At 40.0% G+C, this 14,260-nt stretch overlaps 1 protein-coding gene across 2 annotated transcripts in view; it reads right to left on the bottom strand.

Moving 5' to 3' along the window:
- Positions 1–14,260, bottom strand: part of MVP (major vault protein) — a 74,634-nt gene that overhangs the window by 34,778 nt on the left and 25,596 nt on the right. For both annotated transcript variants that reach the window (XM_085848830.1, XM_085848831.1), the window contains exons 6-8: positions 8,003–8,097; positions 6,937–7,173; positions 15–140 (exon numbers count right to left, since the gene is read on the bottom strand). In XM_085848830.1, coding sequence (XP_085704956.1) covers positions 15–140; positions 6,937–7,173; positions 8,003–8,097 — 458 coding nt within the window. The remainder of the gene's footprint in view (positions 1–14; positions 141–6,936; positions 7,174–8,002; positions 8,098–14,260) is intronic.

The following is a 14,260-nucleotide window of genomic DNA, read 5'->3' as shown; positions in this document are numbered from 1 at the left end:
GTTGTAATATTTACTGCATCTTCATCCACAAAGTTCTGCTTTGCACGTAAAACAAGACCCATCTCCTCCCCAAGTACAAACGCTTGTTGAATTCCATTCTCCAGATGTTCCCCAGGCTGCAGGAAAAACGACTTTTCACCCTGGACACACACATGCAAAACAACTTATCTACAACAATTACTATGGTAAAAGGTTAAAGAAAACAAAAAAACATTTTTAAATCACCTTTCCTAAATTATCACAAACCACAATGCTTTGCTTTTGTCTCCAAATTAACAGGTGGAAAGTTGAACAAAAACCCTTTCCAGTACAAGTCAAACATGTTGACGATGTACATAAGGCAGGCAGGATGGCCAAGAAGTATGCACACTCACTTCCAAGCTGTTGAGTTTGGGTTTGAATCCTGACCCAGCTATAAACTGTCATCCTGGTGTTTCACAGGCAGGGTGATTCGTCAATGTGTGCTCCGTCCCTCGGATGGACGTTAAAATGGCGTCACATCTGCTTGCATCAATTGTTGAATGCTAAAAACCTAATGGTGTCCTTCACAAAGAGCAGGTGAGCTATCGCCGGCACAATCGCCAAATTCCTGCCCAAACCTACAAGAGGGCATTGCATCAGCAGCACAGCCACACCCTCAGCCAATGACGCTAACCTGCAGCCTTGTGCTGCCTACTAACGAACAACTACAATGTTCATTATTAGGGAGGAGAGAGAAGTTAAACCCAGTACCACAAGAATAGGGTTGGTTCCCCCAACATTGTTTTTTTAATGTACATAAAACAAGTAGAGGTACATTCAAAGTACACCACCCCCATGCCAAATAAATAAATAAATAAATGACATATCCTTCAGCACGTGACATTGCCGGGGTGCCTTAGGCGCCTGGCGATGCCGCCGCGCAGCACATGGAGACGGAATTAAGAGGGAGCAGTGGACAATAATTCATCGATTAATCCCATAATTAAAATAAATAAATAATTGTAAAATACTTAATTTCTTAATCAATTGGCTAAAAACATACCTAAACCACAACTGTTTGAAAAATGATTAATCCATTAATTGGTTAATTAATTAATAAAACCTTTTATAGCCAAATCACTGTCACTCATGTCCAAATATCAGTTTCTGAGCTAAAAAAAAAAAGTGCCTGAGATATTGCCCAGATGAGAAATAAAATAAGTAATTAGTAAATCGATAATAATTACGTAATCAATTTATTAATAAAAAATATATACATTGTTTTAGCCACAGCACATCTTCACTTTTGTCTCCAAATTTCAGCTTCCAAGCTCAAAGGATGGCTGAGATGTCGCCCAGACAAACAAGAAAGAAAACAAACCGAGTAAAAACTGAGTACTCCCTTAATTACAATGTTAAATACACCACCAACTCATGGCTAATAAGTAATGCTAATTATCGTACCAACCCCAAGCAGGGACTTTGGCTATGGTACAATGACAATGACTTCCTGTTTCATATGCATTAAATTGATTTAGCTGAAACATTCACAACCATAATGAATATTGCACAGACAGCTTTCTACACTCACACAACAGATGACATCTCAATGATCCAATTCCACTTTATCCAATAAATGTGACGCAGGCAGCTCATTGGTGAACACTAGAGGGAGTAGTCACCTCTTGCTTTTAGAGCAGCCATTGAAATTACAATCGTGTGCTGAGAATACATTTCCCACGATCGTATAAAAGCACAGTCAAGTGCACAAGGCTCCGTGAGGTTATTATAAATATAAGCCTGAAAGGTTCTTGGAGGAGCTTATATGAGGGTCGGTAAGAAAGTAACTCCTCTCGTTTTACTTCCCATTAAATTCCACTAGCAGATACACTACAGTCTACGTCAGGTATGGGGGACAGGACGGATCACAATACTCGGTTATGGTAGTTTCTTTGGATGTTTTGCACCACATTCAACAGCTCAGTTCAAATTGGTGGCATTTGAGACTGTTGGCCTTGACACATAGTGCCAGATGAGTAACACGAATGATTTGACATATTGATCATTTCTATATTACCTCCATCAACAGATTAACAACATGGCAGGATAAGTCGTAAATGCCAAGTTGAACAAACGTCCTGAACTCATGGACTTAGTTAAGTAAAGCACGTCGTCTGGGACCCGGCCGTCGGTTTGCCGCCGAACGCTGCCGATTGTGACGTCAGATTCCCTCTGAAAATTCTATCTATATTCGATTTTTTGAATCTGCTATCACCTGCATAAATACATGGAACACATAATGTGAAGAATTTGGAAGTATGAACAGAATATGTTCAGAGAAGTGTGTTAGAAGTTCAAGGCTTACGCCCATTATATTACGATTCCAACTACAATGAGAGCAAAGTTGATGGCAGACCATCGCAAATAATTACCCCAAGCATTGAATTATAAAACTACAGCATTGAATTAGAAACTATCTAAAATAAATTACCAAATAATTACCTAAAGCAAGGTTGAAAGATGGTAAAAGGTTCCACCAGGAATGACCAAATATAAAATTTAGAGTTAAAAATTTTGTTTTCCCGTTTTGACCCATGATCTAAGTCCCCAGCCCTGTGGCATGAACCGGGGGTCAACAAATCCCAAAAATAATTGCCTATTTCATGTGTCCCTCAATGTTTATAAAAAATTTTTATCGTTAACCACACAAATATCATCGATAAAACAACATGTACGAGATAATTTGTTCGCTAATCCTAATATTTTCTCCTTCATCAGTTTCTGCATAAATGTAAATTCACAGAAAATAAGAAAAATGTCTGCTCGTAGAGGACTGCAATTCACACCCATGGGAGTACCCTTAACCTGTTGAAACATTATCCCACAAAAAGACACAAGTTTTAAATTAAATTAACAGCATCCTTAAACTTCCACTTATCAAAACAATGAAAACTTGAGTATTTCTTTTTAGAAAAGAATGTTCTATCAAACCTGACACATAAAAACTTATTAAAAGAGTTAAAAACCTTGTCAATCACTTTGAAGAGTGAATCCCTCACTTGTACTAAATCCTAGTTTGTATATAAATTTTAAAAATCAAAAATTTCAACCGACTTCATGTCGAGACGTCTAATTCTCTCTAAGAACTCTAAAGAAGAATTAATGATCCAGAAAGTGTTAATACCAGAATTCTCCTCCATTACGAAACAATATTTCCTGAACTGTTCTCGAAAAACTTGTAAGGCTGAGTTAACGACAACCGTTTGGTGGAACACTGCCTGGTACCCGCTATAAACTTATACAGTAATACCTTGACATAGTTACATGACATAATACCTTGACAAGACATGCAGCACTAACTTACGAGTATTCCGAGTTACGAGCCGTTGCTCGGACGATTTTTTGCTTTGTGTTACGAGTCGAGATCCGAGTTACGAGTGGAGCAAGATGTTTTTTGGTTTTTTTTTCTCCCGCCACTCACTCGTTCAGTTATCTTAGTTATCTCGTTGAGTAGGGTCGTACCATAGTAATCTGCGTTGTGTTTAGCTCTTGCTTTTCATTGGTGCAGTTATTTTGCCAAATTTCTTTGTTGTAACTCAACCACGAGTCCTAAAAAAGTAACTGCAAAGGACAGTGCTAAGAAGAAACGAATGATGTCGCTTGAAATGAAGCGTGAAATCATTGCAAAACATGAACGTGGAGTGCGTGTTGTCGAGTTGGCGAGGGAGTTTGAGCGTAGTACTTCAACGATATGTATTATTCTCAAGCAGAAGGATTCATTGAAGACTACAACGCCAGCCAAGGGCGTTACGATTATTTCAAAACTGCGGTAACAGCTAATTGTAGCAATTAAGTGTAACGGCAAAGGGAATAAAAACATTAAAAAAAATTGTAGCAATTAAGTTTAGCGATAAAGTAAATTTAAAAAATATTTTTTTGGGGGGGGGGGGCTGGAACTGATTAATGGTATTTTAATTAATTTCAATTGGGAAAATTGTTTTGATATACGAGCAAACCGAGTTACGAGCTCGGTCACAGAACAAATTAAACTTGTATGTCAAGGTATTACTGTACTTGTATTCTACAGGTTCTTATGAAGCTGATGGATCCAGAAGAGCAGAGGAATAAAAAGATTTACATTTAATACTGAAACTTCCTGATTCGCAGAGATAATATTTTGGGGGGGGGGACTTATGACAAGGAATATATGTGCTATTTCCTATACTAGTGAAAGTAACCACATCAATGCCTAACTCTCTTAATAAAAAAACTTTTTACAAATCACAAAATTATTGGAAGCCTTATCCACTGGAGCTAGTATATAGCTATCATGGAGATCCTAAATATCTTTACGAACATTCGGCTTGTTCAGCACTGGTTTAGACAGACCCGGTGAAAGCAAAACCCAACTACTACTAAACAAAAAAACAAAGAAACATCAAAGAAAAACAATCCTTTTATCGAGGACTTGTACAACTCTGTTAAACCATGCACTAAAAAAACTGTTTCCAGATAAAATCTGCACCAACTTTAAGTTAACAAAATTAGAGACAAAATCCACAATTGAAGACCTAATGCAGTTCCAATGTTGAATTACTGGTTCCCTCAATTGAGCTCCCATTTTCATCAGATCCCTAATTTCTTCTTCTTCTTTCGGCTGCTCCCGTACGGGGTCGCCACAGTGGATCATCCGTTTGATCCGCATAGTGATTTGGCACATGTTTTACGCCGGATGCCCTTCCTGACGCAACCCTGGTCACCTCTTACAACACAGGGATATGGTACACCTATTTTAACCGGGGTATACACCGGCCCAGTATACTGGTACTCATTTCGCCGACCTCGGAAGGATGACAGGCTGAGTCAACCCCCTGGTGTATTAATTCAGTGGCCCAACGGGGCTTGAACTCAGGACCTTTTGGATCCCAAGCCGCTGCCTTAACCACTGCGCCAACACCAGGCTATTATCAGATCCCTAATTTGACGATTACCAATTATATTCAAATCCCCAGAAACTACGTGTCCACAAGGACCATATAAAAAAAAAGGGAAAGACGAACATACACAGTCAGTTTCCAAAATATCCTTTACAAATTGTATAAGGATTGTCCTATGGTCTGACAAAGTGAAATAAACCTGCAATGGGGTTAGCTTCCAACTTTATCTGGTAATAAACGACACACAAGTAACCCCAAAAACAGAATGAAGCTGAAGCCGATTTACCTTGTTGCTGGAAAAATTACAAACTAACAAGCTCAAATGAGCTAAGATCTTCATCCTCTTAATGACGACGTCATAAAAACGAATACGACGTCATTGTGATGTATCAGGTTTGCGATAAATTATCTGTGCTAATGCCCGGCTTGATTCCCGCAAAAAAATTCAAACAGCTTGCCTCGTTTGAGATAATCGTATAGATTTCCATTAGTGGTGTTATTATGATGTCAACTTTTTTTCTAGGAAGAATTTCCAAAATCCGAGATGGTTACTGCCTGCGTGTGGGCTTTCTGCATATACATGGCAAGTTTCACGAAGATCCGATGAAAACTCTGGGTTGTGAAACAAAAAGTCAAAAAATAGGAATGACGTCATAAAAATTGATAAGACGTCATCGTGATGCATCATATGTGCGGTAATTCATCTCTGCTAATGCTCAAAAAGCTTGCCTAGTTTCGGAGATAATTCTTTAGGCAATTTCCATTAGCGGAGATATTTTGACGTCATAACTTTTTTTTCTTGGAGGAATTTTCAAAATCGGAGATGGTTACTGTCTGCACAGGGTATTTTTACACATATATGCCAAGTTTCAGGAAGTTTTGATGAAAACTGTAGGCTGTGAAACAAAAAAGTCCACAAGAAGAAGATGAAGAAAAACTTAGAGATCCTCCACGAGGATCTAAAAACTCGATCCCATCAACTTTGGGAGTGGACTTCTTCACCAGAACGCTGCTACAAAACGCTTCAATCAAAAACAAGCACGTCATATGAACCTGCTAAACTCTGGAGAATATTTGCTAAGACTTGTTTGGAACATGACCTCAGAAGAACATAAATATCATGAAACACCTTTCCTTCATAAAAACCTTTAAGTTTATCAATTATCTCTGAAATTTCCATTTTTGGAGCTGTACGACACCGACTATGACACCCATGACCGATGGGTCTTCTGATTGGTTCAGCAAGATACTCCTTACCGAAAGCATTACTTTGATAAACTGACCCAGTACCTTGTACCCTGTCATTAAGGCCCAAAGGAAATAGTGTCCTGATCCAAAATCCTCTTTGCGTCTGAGCACATTACACTCATCTTTATTATCAAAATGATTAACATTAACAGAGTCTGTAATTTGAATAGAACAATGACAAAGCATGTCCAACTTCATTGAAATTATAATCTAAATACGACTTAATCCCCAGTGATAGTCGACTTATGTCCATTCAAACATTGATGTAACTTAAAATGGGTGGGAGATAAACCTTTCATTGTTATCTAGTGTCGCTTTCCTACGACGCTTTGGGTACGAACTGAAAAATCAGAGGCATTGCATTTGTACCGACCCACATACATACAGTATATGAGGTCAAAGGGATATTTGCACTTTTACATAAATTACGAGGCCAGAAGGAAATTTATTTTAAAAAATTTAAACCCATTAAACTACATATATGGGATTAGAGTTTAGATTCACAACATCCTGAGCAAAGGGATCACAAGAGGAACACAAAATAATAGCATAACTTACTTATAAAGGGTCTTTATCGAGCAGGCTGATCAACTGTGGATGTTCAATTTGGCCATGGTACTGCCACAGCGTAGAATTAAACTGAGGATAGAAAATAAAGTTGTATTTCCCCACCTACATCATTGTGTTCAAATGCACAACTATAGAATGCCAAGGTTTCAACAACACCAAATGGGAAATGACAAAACAATAGAACGAGATGGAAGATAATCATCGCATTACAAAAGTTTACCTTCACCAATTTGCGCTGTCCCAATTGTGGTTTGCCATCAGCCCCAACAGGATTCAACACCACACAGTATTGTTGTAGGCTCAGCGTGGTGACATCCACTACACCTTGCACCTCCTCGGAGACATCTGGGATGTGGCTTTCAGTATCATCTATCGTTATTAGCCATTCTTCCCCATTCTTCCGCAACCGTCCATCTTCGTCACGGAATGTGCGTTTTGCACGCATTTGCAGCGCTTGCTGAGAACACCCGAAAGTCAAAATTAGGAAATGTAGTGCATGCCTTGTATTACAGAGAAATATATGTATATTCCAAATTTCATAAAGGATCTAACACAAGGTAGCTGCCAAAATGAAGAACTTTCTTGATCATTGTATTTTGGTAAGCAGCAATTCTTAGCAGTGTACATTTGTTCTTCCACTACTACTACTCCATATGCAGCACAAGGCTGTGAGTCGCATCATTGGTTGAGGTACGCATGCAATGTCCCCATTACCAGTATGCCGATACTCATTTCACCGACCTCGGAAGGATGACAGGCAGAGTCAACCCCACATGGTGTTAATTCAACTGAAAACAGGGGCTCAAACTCAGAAACCAAAGGTCCCAAGCCAGCCACCCTAACCACTTAGCCAATATCAGGCTTTAAGTGCACACCACAATAAACTTGGAGGAAAACGGTTCAATGCATTCTTTAAACTTTGGACATGGTGCCAAAAGGTCTTGCAACAGCATGAGTACGACATCGCTCGGATTCGCAGAGACAGTGCGTGATGTTGGTGCAATGATGCTTCAGAGCATTGACGGCAAGATGGACACCATGGAAACAAAATTATTTGACTTCAGACTTAAAAATGAAGTGTGATCAAGCCCAAGAGACTTCAGCAACCATCAGTACACATGCCAAAAAGGGTTGAAGCACTTTCCATCACGATTGATCACAGTCCTCTCAAATAAACCAGAAAAGGCAAAACAATGTTATTCATGACAAATCCACAAAATCTTGCACATATTTAATGAAAATGACACTTCACAATGACACACTCAACATGGAATCAGACTCGGCACCTTTTCAGTGAGGATGTACGCATCAACAACACCAACCACCTCCTCATAGGCTCCAGGCAGATATGCTCCAATTTTCTTCCACAGCCACTCCTCTCCTAGATGTTAACAGCAGAAATTTGAAAACCATTCAAACAAAATTAACCCAAAAGCACAATGCTGTGTTTAAAATTATTTTCAAATTGCAGAAGATCTGGACAGAGAATACATTCGGGATCAGAATCTCCATGATAGCCACATACATAATAGCTCTAGCGGATGAGGCTGCTAATAATTTTGTTGTGGTTTGTAAAAAGTTTTATGTTGAGGTCTATCAATCAGATAGGCTGATTGCTAACAGGAGGGGTAATGATTGTACTATTGCTGCATATCTAGATGTGTTCATTGGAGTTGAACAGAATGGCTTTAGTACACATGTATATCATAAAGTTGATGATTTAAGATTACCTGGAGTCTTGTACACCTTTCCAGGTAGCAATACACCAATTAAAATGCGTTGCAATGTCTTTTCATCTCAGCTACTTAGAGTTGTAATAATTTGTTCAATAAAGGATGATTTTGTGGAATATGCTAAGGTATTTTTCCATCATATTAAACAGAGGCTATTTGGCCGATTGTTTGATCAGGTCTTGTGAGAATGTCTTTGGACTCCATAATCAATCACCTTTTATTTAAGTTTAGTTGGTTTTCGTCAATAGTTTCCCAATTCTTCTCTTGATCCTTTCTTAAAGGCGCTGTCACACCTTGACGATTTAGCCAGCAATGGCAACGTATAAAAATGTATGTAAAACGTTGGCGTATGCTGAAATTTTGATGTTTTTTTTTTTAAGTTTTGGTCGTATTCATAACATATTAGTAACGGGCACAGAACGTTTCGTTGTCTTATAGATAACTTATACCAACGAATGCTTAGCCTGTTGTCGGCATTCACAACCTATGCCCAACGATAGTTTAACTTAAGCAGAGCGCGCTGCACGTATCGCCGACGAACTCGTGGCGTAGCCTGTTAAAAACCTGCCACACGCCGATTTAAAATCATAACCGCCTGAGAATTGGAAGTGTCAACCACGCAGTCACACCTTGACGATTTAGCCAGCGTATGCTGACCTATGAAAAATGTGTCTAAAACGCTGGCACACGTCGAATACAGTATGGGTAAGTTGTGTATACGTTAAGAGCACGCTGAAAAACGATGAGGTACGCAGTCATATTTCGTGGTAAGTTTAGTACGTTGTGAAATTTCAAGCATGCTGAAAATTTTACGACGTACTCTCCATATGGCTCACACGTTCCGCTGCGCTGGGAATAAGTTGTAGGCACGATATGCGATCGTTGACACAAGTTCCTTGTAAGTTACTCATAAGTCGAAACGCGGCGAGGTAATGTTTAGCATACCCGAAGCTTATTTCTCCATCAAGGCACATTTTCTTTTTTTTCTCCTTGGCTCCGTGAAGGCACGTGACGAAATATCTGTTGTTTTTTTTTTTAGTCTATCACGAATTTTAAAATATATTCGGACATTTGCTTTTAAGTTTCGATGGCGACATGACAATATCCTCAAACAGAAAATATTCACAGAGGAGGAACTAAGAATAATACATGAGCAAACTGGAGGCAATCGGACGTGACGTAACGGCACGTGACGAAATATCGGAAGTTATTGTTGTTTTTTTTTTTTAAACACTGCCAATACGCCATTATACGGTAGCTGTAAATTAGAAACACGGTCAGTAAGTTCTGTGGTCGTCCGGAAGACGTCAATCAAATACGTCTACATACGTCAATATGCATTGGAGGTACGTTACACATAGGTTCAAAGCACGTTGCTCATCGGTTAGAAATAAGTTTTGGGTACGCTAAGCATTACCTCGACGTGTTTCGACTTATGAGTAACTTGCAAGTAACGTTCCTCGACGTGTGTCAACGATCGCATAATGTGCCTCGACGTGTGTGCAACGATCGTGTAACGTGCCTACAACACGTTGCTCATAGGTTATAAATAAGTTTCGGGTACGCTAATCATTACCTCGACGTGTTTCGTCTTATGAGTAACTTACAAGTAACGTGTGTCAACAATCGCATAACGTGCCTACAACTTATGGCCAGCGTAGCGGAACGTGCGAGTCAGACGCCGGCATACGTCGTAAAATTTCAAGCATGCTAAAATTTGAGGACAACCGCAAAGTACAACGATGAAAGCCAGTGTACTACGACGTATGGCAGTGTTTTTCAGTGTGCTCTTACGCTTAACGTATACAAACTTACCCATAACGTATTCGACGTGTGCCGGCGTTTTAGCCCAATTTTGCATACGTTGATTAAATAGTCAAGGTGTGACAGGGCTTTAAGTAATGGTGCTACATTTGCTACTCTCCATTCCTCTGGTACCTGTCCCGACTCCAGGGAACTATTGAAAATATCCGATATCTCGCTTACCTGCTCAGCCACTTCCCTCAATACTCTCGGGTACATATTATCTGGACCCGGAGCCTTATCTTCTCTTAGTTTACAGAGTTGTTCCTTTACTTCCTCTACTCCAACCTGGATCTTCTGTAAAAGCCCTCCTCACCTCCTCGATAGATACTCTCAGCTATTGGTAATTTTCTTCACTGTTCTTATGTAAAAGTAGAAGCAAAATACCTGTTTAATAACCCTGTCATAACGAACCACTCTCTGGGTGCTATTCCTCAATGGGCCCACACTGGTCCTCACCTGTTCTTTTCCCCTGATATACTTAAGGAAAGCCTCTATATTATGTTTAATATTCTTCACCATGTCCTTTTCATACTCTTTTGGCTTGCCGAGTTATTCTCTAAACTTGCCTCCGTTTACCCCGGAAGCGATACAAATCAAACCCCAGTCCTGTTAATTTAAACCTCATAAATGCCTTCTGCTTCTCCTTAATAGCGTTCCCGATCTCACTGCTCAACCACTCTCGTCTCTGTTTCTAGTTTTACACCGCATTGGAATGTACTTAATCTGCACTCCACACATTTGGTCCTTCAAGGTTTCCCATTTCTCCGATGTTGATTGTCCTGTTGTTAGAGTCTCCCAATCTACATCACCCAATTCTCTCCTCATACCCTCAAGGTTTGTCTTCCTGAAATCTAATAGCCTTACCCTACTATCCTGAACTCTAACCCTTAACAGAATCTTTGCACACACAATATTTTGGTCACTTACTCCTGAATTGTCACTTACTCCCCCACCTCCACCATATTGGGACCGCTACTTAAAAGGAGGTCTAACACTGCACTCCCCCCATGGGCTAATGTGCAAACTGGGTTTATAAAGCAATCTTGGAATAAAACTCGGAAATGCTCATCCACTCTGCCCTTTCCCTGTTCCTGGACCCAATCTATCTATGGCAAGTTAAAATCCCCCATAATCAACACTCTTCCCTTACCACATGCCCTTTTGAATTCTTAATGTACTCCTCCTTTCTCCTCTTCCTTCCCACCCAGAGCCTTATAAAAGCATCCTACCAGTATCTTACTGTTTTTACAATCTCTGATCTCCACCCACACAGAATCCTCAACATCAATTCCCTCCTTAATGTCACCCCTTTCTCTTGATACAATGCTGTCCTTTACCCAGATTGCTACTCCTCCTCCTATTCTCTCCTTCCCATCACACCAATACACCTTGTAATCCTGTCCTCCAGTTATTCTCCTCTTGAACCATGTCTCACTCACTGCAACTACATCGTACTCCTCGCTATCCACTTTGGCTTCAAGCTCTTCCATCTTATTATTTAAACTTCTGGCACTGGTATAGAATATTGTCACTGGTCTGGAGGTGAGGTTAATCCCCACCGACCCAATTGTGGTGGGCAGGCGGATAACACTGACCAGGCACGGATCGCCAAGCGGTTTTCCTTAAGAGGAGAACACGTGATACTCAGAAATTATGGTGTGTGCGGGAGGGGCAGAGCAGCACTTGGGGAGTGACGGATGGAAGCACAAGGGGTTTATACTCGAACCCACAACAGCAGATGATAAATGGGGTTTCTGGGACTCCCATTCAAATGAATGGGGGGAAAGGGGAAAACTTTGACTCAAGCCCCAAAAGCCCAAAATAGGAGATGATTTTCTCCCCCTCCCATACAAGCAAATGCAAAATAGGAGACTGATTTTCTCCCTACCTAACCCCTTCCCTCCCATACAAGCAAATGTAAAATTGAGACTGAAAGATTGAGACAAACTGATGAAAGTACTTCTTCCCTTTCACATTTTCATTCCACTCAGAGAAAACCAACGAATATTTGCTCATGTTCGACTTTAGGGACTAACTTAATTTTCTTATAACATTCATTTCCATCGAGTAAATTCACAAATAATAACTTGGTTCTTGGTATAAGTATCTTTGTTGAGCAGAAATGAAATGATAAACTTCTCTTATTTGACCACCTCATGAGCCACATATCATTTTGAGATTGTCGTAAATTGTTTTTCCATTCAATTGATAACCAAAGTTTTCAGTCCATTCAAGGATATTAATTTTTTTATTTAAATCCTCCAACTTATTTGTAATTAAATTTATCCGCTTATTTGTTTTATCTACTTTTACCCTGGTTATTTCTTCAATAAGACTTATTTGATATTTCTCACATACATTATGTTTCCCATTTAAATACCAAGGCTGATTAAATCTCCACTCTTTGGTTTGGTTATTGCTCGATTCTATCATTGATAAATCAGTAAAAGATGGCAGTAGCCTGTTAAAATTCCCAACCCAATACCTTAACACTTACTTATACGAGGTTCGTACGGGCCCTTAAAACCCATAAAAGTCCAACATTTCTGAGTTGTACAATTTAAATACTTACAGTAAATGTCCTTAAATTTCAGGAAAATGTTCAAGTCAATAAAAATCATATTTTCCTGTTATTTGGTGAAGGGTGTTTCATTTTCCTCACACTCGTATTCTAAACAAGAACAAATGTGTCCAAGAGCCGCATCCTAAAGGTTTTGTCTTCACCAGAAGAACAAGAAGAGGAAGAAGAAAAAAACAAAACAAAAAAACAACAGCTTCCGATATTTCGTCACGTGCCTTGATTAAGCCAATAGCGAGACCCGTCAGTGTATTTACGAAATAAATAGTGTATTTACAAAATTCCAATACATTAAATGGAATAATCTTTAAATAGTAACGTGAACTTTTCGAAACTTTAAAGCAAATGTCCGAATATATTTGAAAGTTCATGATAGACGCTCTCAAAAGGAACCCTCAATGCGAGGATGTGTAAAGGTGTTTAGTATTTAAGGAGATCCGGATCCTGTATATAAAAGAGGCTAGTCCTAAAGGTTTTGTAAGGAGGAGAAGGAGAAGGAGAAGGAGAAGGAGAAGGAGAAGGAGAAGGAGAAGGAGAAGGAGAAGGAGAAGGAGAAGGAGAAGGAGGAGGAGAAGGAGAAGGAGAAGGAGAAGGAGAAGGAGAAGGAGAAGGAGAAGGAGAAGGAGAAGGAGAAGGAGAAGGAGAAGGAGAAGGAGAAGGAGAAGGAGAAGGAGAAGGAGAAGGAGAAGGAGAAGGAGAAGGAGAAGGAGAAGGAGAAGGAGAAGGAGAAGGAGAAGGAGAAGGAGAAGGAGAAGGAGAAGGAGAAGGAGAAGGAGAAGGAGAAGGAGAAGGAGAAGGAGAAGGAGAAGGAGAAGGAGAAGGAGAAGGAGAAGGAGAAGGAGAAGGAGAAGGAGAAGGAGAAGGAGAAGGAGAAGGAGAAGGAGAAGGAGAAGGAGAAGGAGAAGGAGAAGGAGAAGGAGAAGGAGAAGGAGAAGGAGAAGGAGAAGGAGAAGGAGAAGGAGAAGGAGAAGGAGAAGGAGAAGGAGAAGGAGAAGGAGAAGGAGAAGGAGAAGGAGAAGGAGAAGGAGAAGGAGAAGGAGAAGGAGAAGGAGAAGGAGAAGGAGAAGGAGAAGGAGAAGGAGAAGGAGAAGGAGAAGGAGAAGGAGAAGGAGAAGGAGAAGGAGAAGGAGAAGGAGAAGGAGAAGGAGAAGGAGAAGGAGAAGGAGAAGGAGAAGGAGAAGGAGAAGGAGAAGGAGAAGGAGAAGGAGAAGGAGAAGGAGAAGGAGAAGGAGAAGGAGAAGGAGAAGGAGAAGGAGAAGGAGAAGAACAACAACAACAACAACGCCGAGCTCTCTTAGAGCCACGTTGGCTACGCGAGACGTGGCTAAAAATGATATTTTATTTGAATTTCTATTTACCCTCAATTTACCACTGGAATTTCTTGGATGTGGTCCTTAAAAAGGGGTTATTTTAGCCCTTAAAAAAAA

This window comes from Eptatretus burgeri, chromosome 12 (assembly GCF_056783735.1).
Source record: "Eptatretus burgeri isolate ZD-2024b chromosome 12, Ebu_testis_v1, whole genome shotgun sequence".
In the NCBI taxonomy this organism is placed as follows: Eukaryota; Metazoa; Chordata; class Myxini; order Myxiniformes; family Myxinidae; genus Eptatretus; species Eptatretus burgeri.
Note: the sequence above shows the minus strand (reverse complement) of the source record. Positions and strands in the feature narration are given on the sequence as shown.